The sequence below is a fragment of the Bombus affinis genome, unplaced genomic scaffold (genome assembly GCF_024516045.1).
Source record: "Bombus affinis isolate iyBomAffi1 unplaced genomic scaffold, iyBomAffi1.2 ctg00000243.1, whole genome shotgun sequence".
Classification (NCBI taxonomy): Eukaryota; Metazoa; Arthropoda; class Insecta; order Hymenoptera; family Apidae; genus Bombus; species Bombus affinis.
This window is the reverse complement of record NW_026108939.1, coordinates 135,250-159,374: the sequence shown is the minus strand read 5'-3', so window position 1 is coordinate 159,374 and position 24,125 is coordinate 135,250. Positions and strand designations below refer to the sequence as shown.

Genomic DNA, 24,125 nt, shown 5'->3' with positions numbered 1-24,125 from the left:
CATTTCGCGAGAGGTGAGTGTTACGTCGCGTGAAGAGGTCCGCGCGACGTTTTTTATTGTCTGACCGTAAAGGCCCAAGAGTCGTTAGAGAAACCCTCAATAAACCTAAAGCCCATCATAAACCGAGTCTCATTAGCTTGCAGGAACCTTGAATCCTGCAAGTATTTTGGGTTTATATCTGGTACTTAAACAAGTCATTAGGTCTATTGAGCGTGCTTAAAGATTACGGAGAAAGCTATGATATGGTAATTATATGATAGATATAATTTATGATATGGAAAACCAGGCATTTATAGAATAGAAATGTCTGGACTTTCCCACGAGTCATGCCGATGGGGTGCTTACATCTCCCATCTTCAAGCGTTAACGTCTTAGCCAATGGGTAGCGCGGATACTTGTCCTCAACATTCCTAACTAAAAATGTAAGCAACGAATCGCATACACACTCGAAAAATACAATATTCGTTCTTTCCTTGTTAACAATGATATCAGGTCCGTTTTATAGTCAAACTTTATATAACGCTACGATATAGTATCTTTCAATTGTACTTTACAGTAATAAAAATCCTAATATCGTACAAATCTCAAGGCTTACAATCGTTGTGTTAGGAACTAGGCAAACGAAAATACATAAATCTAAAATTCTATCACCTATAAATAGTACAATACTAAAAAAACTGTCTTTCGTGTGTTCGTTGTATATATTATATCAATATTTTGAAATAGAATTTAATACGAAAGACATGTTTCGCATTCCTACAATTTAAAAGATTGCCTGTCTTTCTGAATTTTACGATGTACAATTAAAATATTTCTTGCGATAGTCATCTGCGACATATTAGAGTTAATGTAACATTTGACTTGTATGTGATTATTAAAATTAAACTGCTTAAACATAACGTATAGAGGGCTCCAGCAGTAGGATACTAAATTATTGCCAATGGGAACAGAATCAACGAGGAAAAACATGACAATCGGAGTACATCCCGCGAAGGTAACGGAACTCGACGATAAACAAGTCAAAGTTGAAACGACCTAAGTTTCTCGGGATTCATGAGAAAATGAAAATTTCAGAAATAAATTTCCAGTCTCGATAACGATTATTTGATTTTACGTGTCGTTTCTTTCACGCGATCTATCCAATCTATTTATCTAGAATTGACTCCGATATCATCATCTTCCGTCTCATCGAATCTGTATTTCTTAAAGATACCTTAAAGCGATCTACTTATACATATATACGTACTAAAAATATATTCAATCCATACTTGCATGATATTTCAAATCTTCATCCCCTGCCTGAATTCAAAAGCAAAAATATTCCAAGAAGACATCACTGCTGAAAGCTTCAGGGGTTACAAACAAACAGACATCGAATTTTCGACATGATCGCGGATCCCCGAGCGGTTTCTCAGTGTTGTTGTCCGAGAATGGGTCCGCTGCCAAGATTTCGCCAAGGATCCGGTATGTCGAAATGTGCTGGGACTGTGAGCAGAGCATCGTCCGCGGTTCTGTCCGCGCTACAATTATTCGGCTTCACGCGAATCGTGTTTACGCACTCTATGGGTAACTTGAAGAAGTCCACCTTGTAATTGTAACCATGGCTGCTGACTCGGATGATGGTATGCAGTGGCACCTCAGCGTAAGGCACCTCTTCCGGTTTTTTATCTGTGAAAACGCCAATGATGCAGCGCAGAATAGCTTGATGAGACACGACCAAGATGTTGTTGGATCTCTGTAATTCAGCAATAACCGGTTCCACGCGGTGCATGGCGTCGATGTAGCTTTCTCCCCATGGATAACGATAGCGCAGCTTATCTTGATCGCGCCATGCAAATTCCTACGCAAAAGCATCGATTTAGAGATGTAGAAGGTATATACGCTATCTATGTACTATATACTAAAGTATATAGACTTTTGCCTAAGTCATAGAATGGTTCGTACATCGAGGTCCCCAAAGCATTAAAACCTAGCTTATGCAAAGTCAGGGAACAATGGCTAATTTTAAACATAAACTTTAATAAAGTAGACCTGCGATATAATATTCAAATCATGGTATGATTTAAGTTTCGTTATAGTACGCGGTTAATAAGTACACATCAACTTCGTATTGTAATTATAATATTCATTTATCCATGTTCTAAAACTTCGTCCAGATTAATCAGACTGATTGAGTTCGATCTAGCAACGTGAAACATTGTGATTATCGTCTATGTGCTATGTACTTGACTGGGAATATTTCTTTGAACTTCAACGCTCATTCTCATTAGTCAAGCAAATATTTCGTGGATGTAAGTGGATAAATTTGCATACAACTGAATTTTAATCAGTTACAGACTGTTAGTGCAGACGTTAAGTCACTCGATACTTTTCCCCAGTGGCCAAGTATTCAATGCTTGAGTCATCCGTGAAGATTTATGTTATTATTCATTTTCCAAGATACGATTGAAAGTTGTTCGCTTAGAGAATTAAATTGACAAACGTAGTAGATAATAAATATTCCATATCTAGGATCCCAAACTTATTGAAATACAAATTATAACTGCATTAACAAATCGATCACTGGGAAAATTTTGATCAAATACTAATCTTAAATGTGTCAATTATAGTACAATGTTTCTAACATAATACTGATACGATTAGATTAATTCAAAAAGCTTATACCCTATAAACCCTATATACTCTATATACCCTAAAAGCTTATACCGTTATACCCTATAACCTACAATGATAACTGTTACAGCTATCTACCATTTACTACACAAATAAATTAAAGCTCTTAGAGCTAGAGACTGATAAATTCAACCGATTGAAGGCTCGTTTAAATACAGCCAGAAGATTAGGCAAGTAGTAAGTGAAACCGAATTTACGCATTTTTCGATGAATCATCCTTAAAAGTATAAATTATCTTCACTCGCTATTTCACTTTGGTCAACAACACTTGAAACGTAATTCAATGCAAGCAGTGACGAAATTTCGAGGAGGAAGACGCGTTTGATCTGAAATTACCTGCGGATAATGCTCCTGCATCTCTTCATAAGACAGCCCCTCACAGATATTGGCGTGGAGTTCGTTGAGTGCTGCCACGTGTTCTTGGGGCGCTTCCACGCCACGAGCAGTCGCGATAGTCCTTCGAAGGCGACTAGTTAGCACGCGCAGGTCGGGAATACGCATAGCGTTGAACTTAGTGGCCAACGCTTGTGCATATCTCTCGCCACGTGCGCTTAAAACTGCGTCACCACCAACCTTAACCAATACGTTGTACTCGCTTTCGCCGTGCTGTAATCAAAAGAGAGAGGGAGAGCTTTAGTTTTACCAAATCGTAGAATATTCTGATTACGTTCAAAAAGAGAGGCGTAGCAATGATAAGATTACGATCAGGCGAGAAGAAATTAATTTTGGAACCAAACCCTGATAAGATAGCAAGATTTTAAAAATACAATATGTATGTTTTTACGTATGCGTATACGTATACGTATTCTTTTAAAACATGTTGTGTGTAAACAATTGAGGGCTCGTCATGCTAAATGGAGTGCTCAGTTATGTACGTTAATCTTTTTAATAATTGCAAGCGCCACGACCTGGCTCAATTGTCCTTGACTCAGCTTGTAATCTAAGAACAAACACGTTTCTTCATTATCGTTATCATTATCACTTGTCGAAAAATTCTTATAATTAAGACTAAAGACGCTAAGGCTGAGCTTCTAGGATTAGAACATTTGAGATGAGGATTAAACGATGACAAATGTAAAATTTGATGGATTACCAACCCGAGAAAAATAAAGAGTATGCGGCTCAACAGTGACGCTTCCAAGATATCCAAGGACATTTGTCTCCACATGGCCTGACACGTTGCAGGACTCCATATCCATGCTGCCGGTGTCGATACGGATTCGTGGATACGTCTTCTCATCCATTGGCTCGTAAGATCGAATGTAATGAGCTATCTTCAATCGTAGATCTTCTTCGGCTGTTATTGAATCCATGCCAACATAGTCAGCGCTGTACCGCAATATCTCCTTGTAATTTCGCTCCAGTACAACCGGATCGTCGCAGACGCACTCGATAAAGAGGACGCGATAACCACTGCTCGGAAAAATAGTCGAAGACCTCGGCGCGCTGCGCTCGCATCACCAGCGTGGCGTCCAGGATCTTCAAACAGGAAAATTCTTAAATGCAACTAACTGTGACGACTCGCAAACTCAAATTTCAGTATATTTCTTCCTACGCATTTTATTTAAATAGACATTAGACTATATCGATTTTCAGTTGTCTTTCTTTGTATTGTATATTTGGAGAGATTGCTGCAACAAGGAGGTAGCTTTCCAATAATTTGTGTAAACCAGCAGAATGCAAGTCAAAATTAACCAAAACTATATCATATTTTGACACGTGCTATAAATTCATGATCTAAACTAATATTTGTATTATTTAAACACATTTGAATATGAAACCTATACTTTTGTTTTTCTCTCCCGATAAATGCAATTTAAATACTGAAAGTGTCTTCATGTTGCTACAGGCCCTTCGTCAAAATTAATTATTATTCAATTAAGAACACCGCCGGCCATAAATATTAGGGCACATATTGATATTTAATACGAATGGAGTGCTTTTCGTTTCTAGTAATTTCGTTATAAATCTGTTATTTCATTCGCGGCATATGTACTTTGTAATGTAAGATATAGCAGATAAAGAAAAGTGTCAAAGTGTTCCAATCGATGCTTATAACGTGTAGATGTCCTAATAATTATGGCGAGTAATTTATATATGAATTTACATGTTGGTTTCTCTTATTGTTAACTTATATATCAAGACCACATAGAAAGAATACGATAAATTAGAATAAATAGGAATATTTCAATATGATATAATTTGGAAGGAAAAATGCACCGTTAATTTCAGAATTAAATAATTAGTTTCGTATAATATCTAAGATACGTTTCCACATAGAATTTAAAATTTAACGCGAAGACACGTTTTACCGTTGTAGTCTTCATATTGAATTCGTGTCATATTTGTTCAATTCTCGACTATTTCTAAAGCGCATAATATCGAGAAAATAACGAGCTGATCTTAAGCTACTTTCAACACCATGAACTATTGCGGTTTCTATCGTGGAACGTTGGTACATGTTGTTAAAAATATTAAGCAAGGTAAAACTCGTACGACGAGATTCGGTTCGGTCGGAGAAAGGTAGACCGGCTTGACTAGCCTCGGTTTAATCGCGTCGTCCACCGTTAGCGCGATCTATGTATAAATACGACCCTTGACCGTTCTAATATTCTAATCTATTCTTGCAGCTCCGGTTACATAATAACAAAAAAAAACACGTGTTTCTTCTTCCGGTCGGATTCTTCAAATGCGCAACGATTAAAATTCTTTCTTAACTCTGTTCTATTATTTTCGATCAAATGCAATCGCGCGTGCTTGCATTCGTTTCGACATTGAATCTTTCTCAACTTTTTTCGATTACTCTCAATCAAGCATAACCGAGCGTATTCCCGTTCTCGTGTTGATACCGAATCTTTCTCAACTATTTTCAATTATTTTCAATCAAATACAATCGCGTGTGTTGTTGTTCTCGATTCGATACTGAAATCTCTTGAACTTTTGCGATTATTTTCGATCGAATGCAACGGCACGCGTTCTCCTTTCGATACTGAATTTATCTCCAGATTCTATTCAATTTCACATCTTTACTAGACGTTTGTCACGCGTCTAATTGATGCTTACAGCTACGGAATTTCCGCCTGCGAGCCATGTAGCGCACTCGTGCATCGCGTCTCGTTGGGCCAGAGTTCTCAACGCTGCGTTCGTCGTATGGTCCGGAAGAAACAGCTCGTGCGATACGGCCTCTCCATATGGTTCCAGCCTTTTCCTGCGGTAGTCGCTAACCCTCATCACTAAAGTAATAATTAAATGTAATTCATTAGTTGTTGGAAGGGTCTAGGAGAGCTTAAATAATTGGATATTTTTTGATTTACGTTTGTATCGTTAGATGGAAACAATATAATAGTACGGCGTAAAATATAGTGAGCTAAACTACCCTTCTTTGTCAATGTCTCATTTGTCATTTTGAAGCATTCGAGAAAATTGAAATTACACTACTTTTCCTGTGATTCTTGTTTTTCATCGAAACATTCAACAATTCGCGAAACATTCATTACAGTCATTATTTAACACGTTAAATACCATAGGGGTCACCGGTGGCCGGCACTCAACTTGGCCGTGGCATCGTCGAGGTCACCGGTGACCGGCGCCCCAAGATTAATAGCAATACATAATTTGAACAATTATTTTTTATTAGCAATTAATTATAACTATTTATCAATAGTTATAAATTTTTTATTATTACCATCGTTACTACAATGGTATGACGAAATTAATGCAGTATAAAATATATAAGAATAGTTTTATTTATACATGAAATATAGATAGGTCCCGGGACGTAATAACATAGAACAATTATTTAGCATTTCACAAAGGAACAATATGAAATAATGTTTTTTTTTCCACCATGTTATATAGTCTCCATCTGGTATACGTATATGCGTATGTAGAGAATATATCTATTTGTAGTATTTTATAAGGTTGTAAAAACTAGGAAGAGCACAATGTAATATATTACAAAATAGAAATTAAAATTTGTTCAAAGCGCCGCAAATGTTGATTTAGCGTATAGCTAATTATGTATAGTTATAAAAAATAGTAGCAACGCAAGAGGTTAAGAAACGATTTTCCGCTGCGACGAGATTACAATAATTGCAGGGATCATGATAATCCATGTCGTTACCATAATTTTCTCGTTTACATCTCTGACTCCTGCTGACCTTCGGGATCTTTTCTGCTTTTACGAACTGTGTGACTGTACCCGTCGCGTTTTTCATCGACACGCAATTTATCGTCGTTAAAAGAAAACCGGGGACAACCTTAGGCGACAGAAACGCCTCTTTGAAAGGTGCACGCTAATTGGTCCGACTGAACTGATGATAAATGGAAAAGGACAAAATATTTTTTATCAATGCATACTAACTTTTTAGGCGACAGACCTCCGTTATTAGACGCCGTAAACTTACCTCTCGCGATAAATTTATCTCTCAGATAGCGCGACAAGTGCAAATCTATGTACAGATTCCTCGTTTTTATACTGTGAATCTTTCTTTGTTTATTGTTTTCATTTTCCATGCGAGTTCAATGAAAACAACAAGTTTATCAATTTTAAGTTATTTGTTACATGCTGAATTTTCATTCGTCGCACGCGTTCCGAACATACGACACGGATATCTATTTAAATCGTGTTTTATTTATAGTCACCACTCCTATTACAAGTGGAGATCACAGATTCGTGAAACCGTGGCCTGGTTTCGTGGGAATTTCGGTGTAATAGCTAAAGATCTAGCTGACACGAATCGAGAAATTCAAAGAGAACGAGCGAAAAAGCGTAATGCGTTTCAATGAGAAAAACAAACGATGAAAAAAGCCATTATTTCATCCGGTATTTCCGCAGGTGGCATTTTTTAATTTCGTTTGCATATTGCATTTCCATGCAATTTTTTATGATGACTGTTGCATTGCATAACGCACAGTAATCCGATGCTTTCGTTTGCGATAGAACATCGTTACCTATCGAATATATCGAACATGGTGTGATTGTATGAGTAAATAATATCAATTAGATGAAACTCATATTACTAGTGTTCCATTTAATCGATTTACCTTATCGCTGTTCTTCGACGCTTGGTGCCATCGTATCAGCGGACGGCGCAGTCTCCTTTTGTACAGTCGACGTATTGATTCCGTATTGAACGGGATTCCGTTCCTCCCGGTCCAGCAGGTCTGGAGCATTCGGCTGATTCGAGACGTTTTGTGTAGTTGAATCAGATGGTTGCGATGCTGGTGCTGTGAGCGTGGTTGTCCGATCTCGGGTAGTTGACACATTGCGAGTGTCATGCGGTGAGCTCCGCGTGGTATGCGCCGGGATCGGCAATTGAGATGAAGGGACGATTTCCGTCGGCGGAGTATGGCCGTTGTCGTCCTGGACGAGAATCAGTCCCTTCCGGTCCAGAGGGTCTCGAGCGATGGACTGATTCAAGACGTTTTGTGGCGTCGAATCAGATGGTTGCGATGCTGACGCTGCGAACGTGGTCGTCAGATCGCGTGTGGGTGACACGTTGTGAGTATCACGCGGTGAGCTCCGCGTGGTATGCGACGGGATCGCCATTTGAGCTGCGGCGATGGTTTCCGTCGGCGGAATTTGATCCTTGTTGTCCTGGACGGGATTCAGCTTCTTCCGATCCAGAGAATCTCGAGCGATGGACTGATTCAAGACGTTTTGTGACGTTGAATCAGATGGTTGCGATGCTGACGATGGAAACGTGGTTGTCGTCAGATCGCGTGTGGTAGTGTGAAACGAATGTGTGCCCGATTGCGCGGGTGGGCTCCCCCGATAACCTAACCGAAGCGAGTTTTTTGCAAACATAACTCAGTATCGATGGATTGTGGTATTTTAATCTGCCCGACACATAATGATGTTAAAGTTGGTCCCGAGCTTAATACTACTTCGATCGGGCTTGGTATGTGAAATGTTGGATCGGCTAATTTTAGATTTTTCCAACACTTTATACAATCAGACAAAGTAGTAACGCCGTTGGTTAAGATACAGATAACGAAGAGAAGGATTATTCTTAGATGAGAGAGTGAGAGCTATAGGAGCTGTCAGACTTGTGGGCACCGCGAGAGATGATGGAAAACTCTGAAGTTCGTTCTGATGTGATTACGGAGGAAAGCTCGGTATGGGTGTGCCTTTTGAACGAAGAACGCGGATTCGTTGCTTACATTTTTAGTTAGGAAAGGTGAGGACAAGTATCCGCGCTACCCATTGGCTAAGACGTTAACTCTTGAAGATGGGAGATGTAAGCACCCCATCGGCATGACTCGTGGAAAAATCCAGACATTTCTATTCTATAAATGCCTGGTTTTCTCTATCATATAATTATCAGTTTTTCCCGTTATAAATACCAGCTTTCTGCGCAATCTTTAAGCACGCTCAATAGACCTAATGACTTGTTTAAGTACCAGATATAAACCCAAAATACTTGCAGGATTCAAGGTTCCTGCAAGCTAATGAGACTCGGTTTATGATGGGCCTTAGGTTTATTGAGGATTTCTCTAACGACGCTTGAGCCTTTACGGTCAGACAATAGAAGACGTCGCGTGGACCTCTTCACGCGACGTAACTCTCACCTCTCGCGAAATGTTGTGCTGACAAAATATAGAGCGGTGGGGTTGATACAGCTGTTGATGAAGGTCATGACAAAACCAATAATCCTGAAGATATGCCAATATTTATTGTAGTCATTTAGCGTTGATGCGAAAAAGTGAAACCAAATCATAAAGATATGATACGGCAGGAAGCAGATGAAGAAGATAAGGACAATGGAGATCACCATTTTTCCAACCTGTTGATCACAGAGAACGAAAGATACGTATTAAACTGGGACAACTAACTTGGTACTTGGCCTAATTAGTTAAAATTTAATTATTAGAAACCTAGATTAGAATATTTTTTAGTAAGACAATAAAAAATCTGAGATAAACAGTTAAATGTAGATTAGGCATTACAGTATTACTTCTTAAATTCTGGAATATACAGAAGATTTTCTCTATCACGTTCTTATTTTTCTCTTCCGTCATTTTCTTCTCTGTGATCCATTTTCTACTCTCTCGCTTCGTTTGTTTTCTTGTTTCTCTCCATTTTCGTCTTTTGTTTTTCTTCCTCTCCTTCTCTACTCTTAGCTTCGCTTTTCTTTTTTTCCCTTAGCTGCCTTCTTTTCCTGCCGTTGCCTTCGCTTCAGCCCATTTTCTTCCATTTTCTTTCTATTTTTTTTTCTTCCTCTCTCTTTTCCATTATCTTATGCGATGAACAGACAAAGATTTGACATGACAACTAGCCCTTGTCAGCAAGTTTTACGATATGTCCGTTTAAAAATATTGTAGTATCGTGGGCAAAAGGCCTAAGATATCGGCCGAACCGTATACAAAGTGGCGAGAGCCGCGGCGCCGTCGAGTACATCAATGTGTCGACGGTCCTTTCAAGTGGATAGTTTTGTGGAAAGAGCCTGCGTGACTCTGGCCACGGGGGTTTCGGAACACGTGTTCGATGGGACGAGAAAAGACAAAGAGACGCGAGAGTGATTTGAGTGGAATAAGACTTTTGTGTTTTAGTTCAAGTTGAACATTTATCGTTCTCTGTCCAATTAATCTCTGTTATTTTTATTTATCTTAAATAAATAGTATTAGGAGAATTTTACAAATCTAAATTATCCTAATCCTGTCCTTTTTTCCGATACTACAATAATGAAATAAACAAATATCTTGTGATGTAGTTATGATATTAGCAAACAATTTTTTAAATATTGTTTTTGTAATGTAAAGAAGGCAGAACCGTACAAAGTATAGAATCAAAACATAATGGACGTAGAAATCAATATTTTTACTGATTTTGATTTTTTGTTACTATCATAGAAAATAATAATTCTTTAAAATTGGTTTACAAACCGGAATCGATATGTAACAGTTTTCGTGCCTCAGAGATTCAAGACAGAATGCTGAGAAGCTTGGACCTCCATTTGGCGAGTAAACAAAGAGATTATACTGCCAAATTGATGAGGTCGGGCATTTAAAATGGATACTGACGGGATTTTATTGAATCTCGTCGTTTCACATTGAAACAATGGTGAAACTTTATGAAATATTTGTACTTTTGCTGATTTTTTAAGATTTGTGGTTAAGACTTTGTCTAAGCTTCCATCAGGGTCTTGAATAGTAAACTGCGAATATTTATTCAAATTCATATTTTTATGGATACTGCTGAAGGAATGCAACCTAAGCAGAAACTTGCTTTACTAAATATTCTAACGACTACTCTATTTTGCGTACTTTATATATTTTTGCATATTACGTACGTTCATAAGTTTCTCACAAATGCATGTTCGCAGTTTACTTGATAATCACTTTTTATCTAGTCAAACTTATTCAAAGCTGTACCTGTTTCTATTGAATCATTCTAGTCATATACACGAGTCATTGAATGTTAATTGCGGAAGTTATGTTAGGCCTACACGGCCTAGAGTCTCCTACCGCTCTCACAGTATCCAGAAGTCCGACAGCTCCTACAGCTCTCAAGAGCCTAGAGCTCCTATAGCTCTTCTTCTCTCATCTAAGAATAATCCTTCTTTTCGTTATCTGTATCTTAATCAACGGCGTTACTACTTTGTGTGATTGTATAAAGTGTTGGAAATATACATTATTATAACTCTGTGACTCCCAGTGTTATACCGCAACAACTACCCCGATTGTCCTAACCGAAATACGGGGATCGAACTATTCGTGGTGTTGATTATTCTAATCGTAACGGGAATTTACGATTCCCGTTGACGCGTATTCTAACGACCGCGTCTCCCCGCGATAGCTCGAAAATACAATATACAATTAAGAAACAAACAAACAAAGGAGTTTAAAAGGTATTAATACGACTTAACATTTAGAACGCTGTATAATTTTTTATGTCGATTCCCGCATAGCAAAAGAGAAAAGAAAGAACGCCAGAATGTTCAGCAATGAATGGACTAGATAACTTATGCCATTTGTATACTTGTATAGAAAATTAATTTGCCCCCTGCCATACTTAGTTCATCTCAGAATAAATTAGTTCCGTAAGGCTTATTTATTTTTTATTCTATTCACATTTTGCGAATCCTCGAGCTTGTTCTGGATAAATGGATTGCTCGGAGATTTCCACGTGATGCCTAATAAAATATTATGCATATTTATGCGGTCCACGAGATAGAATATAACTCTAAGTGAAACGTAACAGTATATCGACAGAAGAAGGCACCATTCGATATCGATTTTTTTTCTTTCTTAATCGCCTCTGTTGATTATTTCTCGCGCTTTCCTTCGTAGAGAAAAATACTTTGCTCGAATGTTTGACATTTCTTAATGAGACCGTAGCACAGTATACCGCTAATTTTGTGCCTAGAAATATACATCTATCGTTCGAACACTCATACACACTCGAAAAATACAATATTCGTTATTTCCTTGTTAACAATGATATCAGGTCCGTTTTATAGTCAAACTTTATATAACGCTACGATATAGTATCTTTCAATTGTACTTTACAGTAATAAAAATCCTAATATCGTCCAAATCTCGAGGCTTACAATCGTTGTGCTAGGAACTAGGCAAACGAAAATACATAAATCTAAAATTCTATCACCTATAAATAGTACAATACTAAAAAAACTGTCTTTCGTGTGTTCGTTGTATATATTATATCAATATTTTGAAATAGAATTTAATACGAAAGACATGTTTCGCATTCTTACAATTTAAAAGATTGCCTGTCTTTCTGAATTTTACGATGTACAATTAAAATATTTCTTGCGATAGTCATCTGCGACATATTAGACTTAATGTAACATTTGACTTGTATATGATTATTAAAATTAAACTGCTTAAACATAACGTATAGAGGGCTCCAGCAGTAGGATACTAAATTATTGCCAATGGGAACAGAATCAACGAGGAAAAACATGACAATCGGAGTACATCCCGCGAAGGTAACGGAACTCGACGATAAACAAGTCAAAGTTGAAACGACCTAAGTTTCTCGGGATTCATGAGAAAATGAAAATTTCAGAAATAAATATCCAGTCTCGATAACGATTATTTGATTTTACGTGTCGTTTCTTTCACGCGATCTATCCAATCTATTTATCTAGAATTGACTCCGATATCATCATCTTCCGTCTCATCGAATCTGTATTTCTTAAAGATACCTTAAAGCGATCTACTTATACATATATATGTACTAATAATATATTCAATCCATACTTGCATGATATTTCAAATCTTCATCCCCTGCCTGAATTCAAAAGCAAAAATATTCCAAGAAGACATCACTGCTGAAAGCTCCAGGGCTTACAAACAAACAGACATCGAATTTTCGACATGATCCTGGATCTCCGAGCGGTTTCTCAGTGTTGTTGTACGAGAATGGGTCCGCTGCCAAGATTTCGCCAAGGATCCGGTATGTCGAAATGTGCTGGGACTGTGAGCAGAGCATCGTCCGCGGTTCTGTCCGCGCTACAATTATTCGGCTTCACGCGAGTCGTGTTTATGCACTCGATGGGTAACTTGCAGAAGTCCACCTTGTAATTGCAACCCTGGCTGCTGACTCGGATGATGGTATGCAGTGGCACCTCAGCGTAAGGCACCTCTCCCGGTTTTTTATCTGTGAAAACGCCAATGATGCAGCGCAGAATAGCTTGATGAGACACGACCAAGATGTTGTTGGATCTCTGTAATTCAGCAATAACCGGTTCCACGCGGTGCATGGCGTCGATGTAGCTTTCTCCCCATGGATAACGATAGCGCAGCTTATCTTGATCGCGCCATGCAAATTCCTACGCAAAAGCATTGATTTAGAGATGTAGAAGGTATATACGCTATCTATGTACTATATACTAAAGTATATAGACTTTTGCCTAAGTCATAGAATGGTTCGTACATCGAGGTCCCCAAAGCATTAAAACCTAGCTTATGCAAAGTCAGGGAACAATGGCTAATTTTAAACATAAACTTTAATAAAGTAGACCTGCGATATAATATTCAAATCATGGTATGATTTAAGTTTCGTTATAGTACACGGTTAATAAGTACACATCAACTTCGTATTGTAATTATAAATTTTTTATTATTACCATCGTTACTATAATGGTATGACGAAATTAATGCAGTATAAAATATATAAGAATAGTTTTATTTATACATGAAATATAAATAGGTCCCGGGACGTAATAACATAGAACAATTATTTAGCATTTCACAAAGGAACAATATGAAATAATGTTTTTTTTTTCCACCATGTTATATAGTCCCCATCTGGTATACGTATATGCGTATGTAGAGAATATATCTATTTGTAGTATTTTATAAGGTTGTAAAAATTAGGAAGAGCACAATGTAATATATTACAAAATAGAAATTAAAATTTGTTCAAAGCGCCGCAAATGTTGATTTACGTAACAAGTCTATTTAGCGTATGTAATAAATCCTCTTAACGACCGTGTTGAAAACAAAAACGGGAAAAATGAAAAACTAACGAATTAATGATCAGACACGTGACTTGTACACATAATACAACCACAAAATAGGAAGTAAAAAAGGAAAAAAAAAGAAGAGACACAGATAATTGTTGGTCGAATGGAAATAATACTACGAAACCGCTTATTTAAGATGACTAATATGATTTAATGAACAGGTTTCGTTTTTAAGTGTAGCAATTGGCAGTAAACAAAACAGAATTCCCAACCTTTAGTGGAATCGCCGTTCCAGTTGAGTCTGCGCGAAAGGCATTGTGCCACTTGGCTTTTTCCACGACCTGGTAAACCGCACATCGCGATTACAACCCCTGAGAATTTTCGGGGAGACTTCATTATCCCCGACGTCCTTATTGTGATTTTATCCTTGGGTTCTGAAAGCAACAGAATCTATGATACTCGTGTAATTAATTACATTTTCACTTGCTTGATGAGTAGACGTATGGCCATTGATAAATATCAAGGAGACAAAGGATTGTGCAACAAAGACGCGAGTATAAATGTACAGATCGTGAACAAATTTACCAACGCCAATACGCGATTACGATAGAAGTCAGATATTTTCTAAGGCATTTCATTGTAGCATCCGGTTATTTTTATGTGTATAATAATATAATAATAACGACCAATTTTAAAAGATGCACCCAAACGACTATGATAGATCTGACCCGGTGCCAAGCTAGTTTGTTAAGCCAGCCAACAGTCGAATGATCGTTAACAATGTGAACGTATGTGACGTAATTCGATAGAAAATCGAACAATGTGATCGTATAATAGTAAGAATGAAATTAGTGAGAAAATTATCGTTTCCCTCCGACGCATCTTCGATTCACAAAAGAACTCTTTCTCGCGCGCTATGAACAAGATGTTTTAAATTTTTATTTTGTTTTCGTCGAATGAAATATTTAGGTTTCTACGAAACAATGAACGTAAAAGTGAAAATAAAAGATATACGCGAGCATTATATTGCGTGCAACATTTGCATGAGCATTCTGCTTTTTACCCGTACATTTAGATTAAAATCGTTTTCACTATTGATCGATGGAAGAATAATCCTTACCGATCACACACATGTTCTTTACAATGTACCGTTAACAACACTGTTCGACAATCAACTAATGACGAATCAATAATAAAGAATGCGTTTCAATGACACAACCGGCTAGACGAACTCGCGAACTTCAGAGTGCGAATTTCAACCGAGTACTGATGCCTTCCTGTTGGGTTCCACGTTAAAAACCGAGCGTTGGTGAACTTTATATTTAGAATTCTCTCCTCATGCTCGAGAGCTTTTGGCTACACTTTTGCGACTGCCGCTTCTTTCGCGGTATTAATCTCAACAACAAACTTTGTTTTTTGTTTGTTCGACATTCTGACTTATTCTATTCTCATTTTTGGAATACGGATATTCATGCGAAATATTTGTGAGAAATATTTGTTTCACTCGCTAAATGTAGCAATTTTATAGCTCATATATTTGAAAAGTTCGTAGCGAAATTCAAATAAAATGTATTTTCGTAGAATTGACATTCTATCGAATATAAAATACAATACTGCTTCATATAAATTAAATTTATGAAATCTCTATAAAAGGTATAAATTAACCCCTTCAAATTTTATCGCAATCGATTACAGAGCTTATCAATTCTCGGAAATGTTGCGAACTTTTCAAACACCTTCATATTTTTATATATGTTTTATATGATTGTGTAATTATTTGGATTTTTCTATATTTCTCAGAACCGTATAAATATCCGCGATCTACGTATTTGATTGCTATATTTTCCAAAACTCTATATGTCATGCGATAATTTATGTAATATATCGTGTAGTCGTTCGTAATCGATATGTAATCGTACGCAATATATTGCGGTGTATAGAATGAAAGTTCAAAACAGGATTAAAGTTCAAGTACGAAAATACGTACGACGACCTGTCTGTAACGTTATAATTAACTCGCTGTTTACAATATAAAAAATTGAAATGGAGTAAGAATTATCGAATTATCTGAGTTCACGAAATTCGACATGGCGATAGAAATATGCGTTATCGCGTGTTGTTTCGAATCGGCATGTCCTTGTGCCTAATAATCGAAGCTCGAAAAGCGATAAAGGTCATTACATTTGGACTAATTTAACGAATCTCTGAGTAGATTTTTTACCATAAGCAAAAGCACGTACGCCACGGAACGATTTCGTCATTCGCTATATCTGTCTTCATTTTTATTTGCGTGTCTGTTTTTCTCGACTTAACGCGTGTCAACAAAATAATTACGAATTAGACCCCTTGATCCGTGGATAAAAGAGCTTCGATGCACGTTTATAGATTATACAAACGAATCGCACGTTTCGCTTTGAAAAATAAAACGTATTGAAAACGGAAGTTTTTCAACTCAAACAATCGGATGATATACCGATGTATGTATATTGTTTTATAATTCAAAGTGCAGCTTCGAGTGTCGTATTTACCAAGCTGTTGCACGCGATACACGATCAATACCGATCATTCGCGTATACCGAACGATGTACTATCACCTATCGAGAATCCCCATGAAACCAGCTTTAACAGTTGGTACGTTGACCTGAAACGTGTCGTCACTCGATTTATTATTCAAGCGTTGAATTGTAACAACGCATGTACTCTCGCCACGCTACGGCTACCAACGTATGCGTGAATACTAAATTATTCCATGGAATATCGTGTCGATAATATTTATTTATCTATGAACAAATGGCAATGAAATTTGTAACGTCAGAATACAGTAATTAATTATGAAAATTGCGTTACGTCTTCGCGAAGATTCATCACGGTCATTTCCATATGCTGTCATGCGCAGGATAAGAACAAGCTCAGCGGCAGAAAATCAATAATCGGTCTTGTGGAGAAAACCATTTTGTTGCATCGGAACATGCGCTGTAACGGCAGCTACCACTACATCGCATTTCACCAAATTTGCCACAGAATTTCGTTAAAAAAAAAAAAAAAAAAAGAAAAAGGAAAAAGAAAAATTGAACTGACAGCTACTTGAACTAGATAAAACAAGACAATTTCTGGAACTCATCGTACTCGAAAACTCTTGTCAGAATTTTACGATAGAGAGGAGCTTAAATTATTGAAGCTTTATAAAATTCGAAAGCACTTGAGTTTGATAAGATGAGATACTCGTGGGACCTGGTACGATCGTTTAGTTACTGAGATATAGAAAAAAGAAACGAAACTTTTGATAAGAAACCACCGTGCTCTGAGATAAGGAGCATTTGCGTCAACTGAGTATAAAACGTATTACGATATAAGATACAACTCTCTCACAGCTGACAACAGCTACTTTTTTCCCACTGTATATTTATAAGCTGTGCGTATCTACAAGGACAATATAAATAATTGGCGCGTGTTGATGATAATGCACGTGTAACGACTACATGCACGGCTGATCATGAAAGTAGCAGTTCAAAGAAACACAAGGGACACACCCTCGATCGTGGAGTTTTTAGTCTTATTGGCGTACAACTTGTACGATGTGCAATGTGCACATTCCCGTTTCACGAGCTAAGATAATATCTCTCATGGGATATCCTTGAAGAAATTTTACCTTTCGTTTCTCCCCTCCCTCTCTCACTCCCTCTTCCTCTGTCTCATTAAATTCTTTCACGGTTTATCGCGAGGTAAACATTGGAACGTGTAACGAATTCTTACCAGCAATATCCACGTTGTCAAAAGACATCGTTGTCTCAAATAATTCTATGTTTAAGTTCAATTAAATAACGAAATTAATAGCGCGTCTTAGAATATATCAGTGAAGTTTCTATGTGGTACGATGCCGATTGCAGATTTAAAAATATCGGACACATATTAATATTCAAAGATCGAGGATACCTGAAGGTTTAATTTATCTCATCGATAATTTTGTTGTGCTTAATTTATGTTACTACGAATAGCAATAAGATGAATTTGTTAAACGATATTTCGATGTCCTTCGGTGACTGGTACTGAATAATCTCCATTCATTCACGAATAACAGCTTTTGTGCTCGAGGCCACGTTTAGAAGAAACATGGAACCACGCAATATCTTCTCCAGTATTGATTAACCCCTTATCTTCTTATATCCAGACACACTTGTGAATACAGAGACTTTAATTGTAAATGAAAGGAATACAAAAAGAACGCAATGCAAAGTTCCCATAATTGAATCTTTTAATCGCGTATAGCTAATTATGTATAGTTATAAAAAATAGTAGCAACGCAAGAGGTTAAGAAACGATTTTCCCCTGCGACGAGATTACAATAATTGCAGGGATCATGATAATCCATGTCGTTACCATAATTTTCTCGTTTACATCTCTGACTCCTGCTGACCTTCGGGATCTTTTCTGCCTTTACGAACTGTGTGACTGTACCCGTCGCGTTTTTCATTGACACGCAATTTATCGTCGTTAAAAGAAAACCGGGGACAACCTTAGGCGACAGAAACGCCTCTTTGAAAGGTGCACGCTAATTGGTCCGACTGAACTGATGATAAATGGAAAAGGACAAAATATTTTTTATCAATGCATACTAACTTTTTAGGCGACAGACCTCCGTTATTAGACGCCGTAAACTTACCTCTCGCGATAAATTTATCTCTCAGATAGCGCGACAAGTGCAAATCTATGTACAGATTCCTCGTTTTTATACTGTGAATCTTTCTTTGTTTATTGTTTTCATTTTCCATGCGAGTTCAATGAAAACAACAAGTTTATCAATTTTAAGTTATTTGTTACATGCTGAATTTTCATTCGTCGCACGCGTTTCGAACATACGACACGGATATCTATTTAAATCGTGTTTTATTTATAGTCACCACTCCTATTACAAGTGGAGATCACAGATTCGTGAAACCGTGGCCTGGTTTCGTGGGAATTTCGGTGTAATAGCTAAAGATCTAGCTGACACGAAACGAGAAATTCAAAGAGAACGAGCGAAAAAGCGTAATGCGTTTCAATGAGAAAAACAAACGATGAAAAAAGCCATTATTTCATCCGGTATTTCCGCAGGTGGCATTTTTTAATTTCGTTTGCATATTGCATTTCCATGCAATTTTTTATGATGACTGTTGCATTGCATAACGCAGAGTAATCCGATGCTTTCGTTTTCGATAGATAAGAAATAAATAACGTTTCCCATCGAATGTTTCGCAACCTGATTACCGATTGAATTGCTATTCAATAACATCGTTACCTATCGAATATATCGAACATGGTGTGATTGTACGAGTAAATAATATCAATTAGATGAAACTCATATTACTAGTGTTCCATTTAATCGATTTACCTTGGCGCTGTTCTTCGACGCTTGGTGCCATCGTATCAGCGCACGGCGCAGTCTCCTTTTGTATAGTCGACGTATTGATAGCGTTCACCGCTTGTGTTACGATCGATTTGTTCGTTTCTTCTTGGAAAAAGCCGGCTTGCAGTGCAAGTTTCCTCACGGCCAGACAGTAACCCAGAATCGGTGCCGCCAACAGGTCGAGACAGGCGGCAACCCAGGGCATAACCCGACGATGAACTATTCAAATTGGGGTCTTTGGTTTCCCTTCGGGAAAACACAAGTCAATAGGTAGACCAGTCGAGAAGTCGATAATTACAGGAAGAGAATGAAAGTGATCCTGGTAACGCTTTTGCTTGAAATATCCAGCAAACAAGAGCCCTCTATTTGTATAAAATACTCGGAAACAGTGGTCTATTGCTAGTCTCCTTTTTACCCGTTTTGCTGCTCAATCTTCGGCTAGAGTTCTTCCGAAAAATGATCGCTACTTGTGTGCCGTATTATGGACAACAGGTCCTCCCTCATTCCAATTTGCTTGATCCTCACCTCTGGAGCCAGTTTGCGTGCTTCTTTGCCTATGCTCGAAGAAAAGCCCAGTTCTCCGATTTTGTCCTCTTCTTTGGTTAAATCTTCTTTTACCCTCGATTGTTTGATCGTCGACGATCTATCTATCACGTTACGATGTACCTTTATAAATATTGTCGATACAGACGTTGTCCGACTCTGCGCACGCGCTGCCACAAGTATATGCTAGTAGTTTACATAGTCACGGTGCTGCCTCACCGTTTTCCAGCACACTGGTGTTCCCTTCTCGCCGCCACTTCAACTCTGCTTTGGTTATGTATATTTATATGTAAGGTATTCCTTACCCTTTTTAGCTCCTTTTCTCTCCCTTTACCGCCCACGACAACGTGGTTTCACACGGACAATCTGTGGAGTTGCCTCTGCAGAATCAGTTCTCGTACAACCGGTTTACCAGATTAATTTTATCCACCAAAGACCTTCGAATATAACTGTCGACTCTCTATTGTCCGATTCTAATCTCTGCGTTTGTTGATGTTTTGTTCACTGTATGTTGCGTGCAAATCCGCCTAACGTTCTGTAACTGAAGTTATACGAAAGTGTTTAAAAGTCAAAGTGAAAACGAAGTAAAATTGTGAAGTGAAAACGGTCGTCTCTAGTAAGATCGAGGAGGTACTAGCGACTGATATTCCCCCATTTGCTGCAGCTTTTAGCAACATCGAGCCGGACCTGGTAGGCTCCCTCTGTTGAAACTGGCCAATCAACGATTCGCTTACCCCACTACTAGTATACAGCAATCATATTGGGGACACGTCGAATGTATTTACGTTTGAGGACAAAACGTCGATATTTACTGGGCCACTGCAACCTTAGACAATGCGACTTTTTACATAATATTTTACAAATCTGCGTGAAAATATCAACAGCGGTCATGGAGGAATCTGGTAGAATCTTTATTATATAACATCGTACAATGTCTCAACTATAATTTCGACAGACGCGAGCTACGTTCCACCAAATTCGAATCACCGTTATAGTGCTCTTTACGTTTATTTTGGTCGATTAACTATAATCGCTTTACTTAGACATTATTATAGACATTACTTAGACATTGTATTATAAAAACTAGTCTAATTTGGACCATTAACGTATTAATTCTTGAAACGATGACAACATAGAATTTCGTTCTTAAGTGTACAATTGTACACGCCTTCAGTTCACACGAACTGATACCAGAATCATTCTTTCCTCTCGTTCCATCATTGGACCTTATGCCTCATTAATTGTTACCGTAACGTATCACGTAATTCATAATTGCACGGCTTAAGCATTTTACTCTTGCTTCCTGGGTAACAGTTTCGACGTCACCCAAGTATTATTTATTGCAGGCAATAGATTAGATAATACATGATTCGGACTGAAAACAGGATTGCAATAACAAATGATAATTATTTACAATCTACTTGGATGAAAAGATGCAAGCTTTGAATATCATTTCTTTTGCAATTATGCGACGATTGAAATAATATTTGCTTTGATCGGTATCTAACGTTCACAAATCGACCTTCTCATTTTTCTTCGTTCGTTAACCGACCAAAGTCCACGTTTGTTTCTTCTATTTCTCCGATGATATTTAGCGAACATGAGCGGTCAGACTCGTGTACTTCACATTCAGCGTCATTTAATTCAGTCGGTGAATGGTAACGCGTTATTACCCTGTGAAATTGCAGCAGGTACAGTCTAATATGGCATAAATTATGGAAATAGTTCGCACACTGATGTGGATTTGAATCATACGATTTCTTAGAATTGATTCTATAAGTTTGATTATAATGTATGTTTATTGCTGCGTCTAGTTTATTGAAAAGTACACATTTTTATGTGACAGAAGATCTGTAATCATACGATTTGCGTAATTATTGGAGAAATGAATCAGAGTATCTTGTGATTTATATAGATAGCTAAAATTAAGGCAGTCGTTATCGTTGTATATGAAAAATATTATTATCTGTTAGGGGATGATGAATGATTTGAATGAATTCGTGGAAGATCTAAATTAGTCGAGGAAACATTGGCTTTGGAACAATTTTCCTATATAATCTTGTTGCCAAATAAAACGTGCATTGTACAGGTTGGAAATTTTTCCTGAAATTAATGATAGTTTTGTCTCAAACCTTTTTTAAACCTAGCATAATGCAATATTTTCTACAGTTGCATAAACGTGACATTTGGTACACGTGATTCACGCATACTTTCCGCCGACGCGAGTTTAGTCTGTGTTGCAATTTTTTGCAGTAATACAACACTTGTTCGAGGCTGTGAGTTAGCATAGCTTTTGCTGAATACTTATCGTCTACAAACAAGAAAGATATTTGCACACGTCAAATACGTCCGTGACTTTCATCACGATATGGAAGATTCCGACTTTTCTTTGCATACGCAAAACGATATCAGAATATTAAAATCCACGAATTTCCTTACACGTGATAAACGTGTGCCACGAACGGCGCGTGATAAAATGATGATAGAGGTCATGAACGATCGAGGGTAGCATGAAATGAACTCTAAGTTCTATAACTAAATCGGCACACATGAATCGTTAACGTAACTCAATTGAGAAGAGAGCGTCGAATCGTCTAGAAACACTCGTACTCCTGTTCCAAAAGCGTTAGTGCCAAGAAGGTGCGCTTTGTCGTTCAATTATTATAAATAGAATAATACTCCCAACCATCCGTTGTATTATCGCGTTGTTAAGTTACTTGTAAAGTCTACCGATTCTTTCGAATATCGTTTTAAGGCTCTTAGTTTCCATATAGTACTATTTTTGCAAGCATTTGTAAAACGTTAACGATAAAACGAAATCCAAGATTATCTTATTTTTGGAATCTCGAGCGATATTTAAATCGCTCGAGATTACTCTAAATATATTTTGACATAGTAAAAATAAATTTTAATTCAAATTTCCCGCATAACGCCACTTTTTTAATTGCTAGTTTCCAGCTGAACACGGAAGATGGCAGGACGGTTCCTAATCAATACAAATTGATTGTTTGATGCGTATGAAGCTGTTTTACCTTTCCCTACGCTAGTGGCGCTGCGTGATATTCTCAATGTTATCATTCATCATATCGATATAATGTGGCGTTTACACTTTGGACACTTTTTGAAGCGACTATGTTGTGTTTGAATGCGATCTGCGTTTTAAACGAAGAAAGATTTCCTGCAAAAGGTACACAATATCATCATATTTTTGTTTGTATTATTCTTTTATACTGAACTTTTTCCCTGCATAGAAATGAAGAATTTGTAGGTTATGTTATCTATTGTATTTACATATATCGCGTAGTATGATAAATATATAAATCATATGTATATGTTTTTACTTGTATATTGGAATATATTACATAATTTTTGTTTAAACATTGTTACAGTTGGTTGGGCGTCGTGGCAAAATGTTCAAGGCTTCGGAGAACCTCCTACAGTAAAGTCACAAATTTTGAACCTTATTAGGTCCATACGAACGGTGGCACGAAGTAATTACAAACAAATTATTTTAATTCGTTTGATAATTAATTTAAATATAACAGAAATATGTTGTTTGTTGCAGTTCCATTGATATTCCTAAATATCGTAACAATAATTGTGAAACTGGTGCTTGGGTGAAAGAAACGATTGATGGTGTAAATAAAAGGACAATGAGCTGTGAAAAGTGATGTACATAAACGCAAAATTACATTCTTTTATTTTTACCTTTGTATCGAAGAGTAAAGTATTTTTTATTATATCGTGTTTCAGCATATTTTTGTACTGCAAGTATTTTAAAAGATAGCAGTATTTATATATGTTGTTTCTATCTATATCAATTCTTATTTATTTTTATATTATTTTATAAGCTTCCAATTGTTTAATTATGTTGGATACGTTTTACATATTTTTCTAATCATCGTAGTGAAGACAAAAAATTCTTCATACGATAATGCGGTAATACACAACAAACCTTTTATCATATCAAAATACATATATTTCCATATATACTTAAATATTTATCTAAAATATCATTCATCATTTCGAACTTTTTAGAATATTTCTTTCCACGTTATCTAGCAGTTCCTGTTCCATCTGCTCTAAACATC

General features: G+C 37.2%; 1 protein-coding gene and 1 pseudogene across 1 annotated transcript; one reads left to right on the top strand and one right to left on the bottom strand.

Annotated features, from left to right (window-relative positions):
• On the bottom strand, positions 1-20,941 carry LOC126927815 (6-phosphofructo-2-kinase/fructose-2,6-bisphosphatase-like; annotated as a pseudogene).
• A 978-nt stretch (positions 20,942-21,919) lies between these two features.
• On the top strand, positions 21,920-23,774 carry LOC126927812 (immediate early response 3-interacting protein 1-like). Its single transcript, XM_050743816.1, has 4 exons — positions 21,920-21,929; positions 23,099-23,221; positions 23,424-23,525; positions 23,600-23,774. Exons 1-4 carry the CDS (start codon positions 21,920-21,922, stop codon positions 23,653-23,655), a joined length of 291 nt encoding a protein of 96 aa, XP_050599773.1. The 3' UTR covers positions 23,656-23,774.
• The last annotated feature ends 351 nt before the right edge of the window (positions 23,775-24,125 follow it).

Coding starts and splice junctions, on each gene's coding strand:
- LOC126927812 (XM_050743816.1), top strand. Junction 23,222..23,423: donor AGAAAGATTTCCTGCAAAAG/GTACACAATATC, acceptor ACATTGTTACAG/TTGGTTGGGCGTCGTGGCAA. Junction 23,526..23,599: donor CATACGAACGGTGGCACGAA/GTAATTACAAAC, acceptor TGTTTGTTGCAG/TTCCATTGATATTCCTAAAT.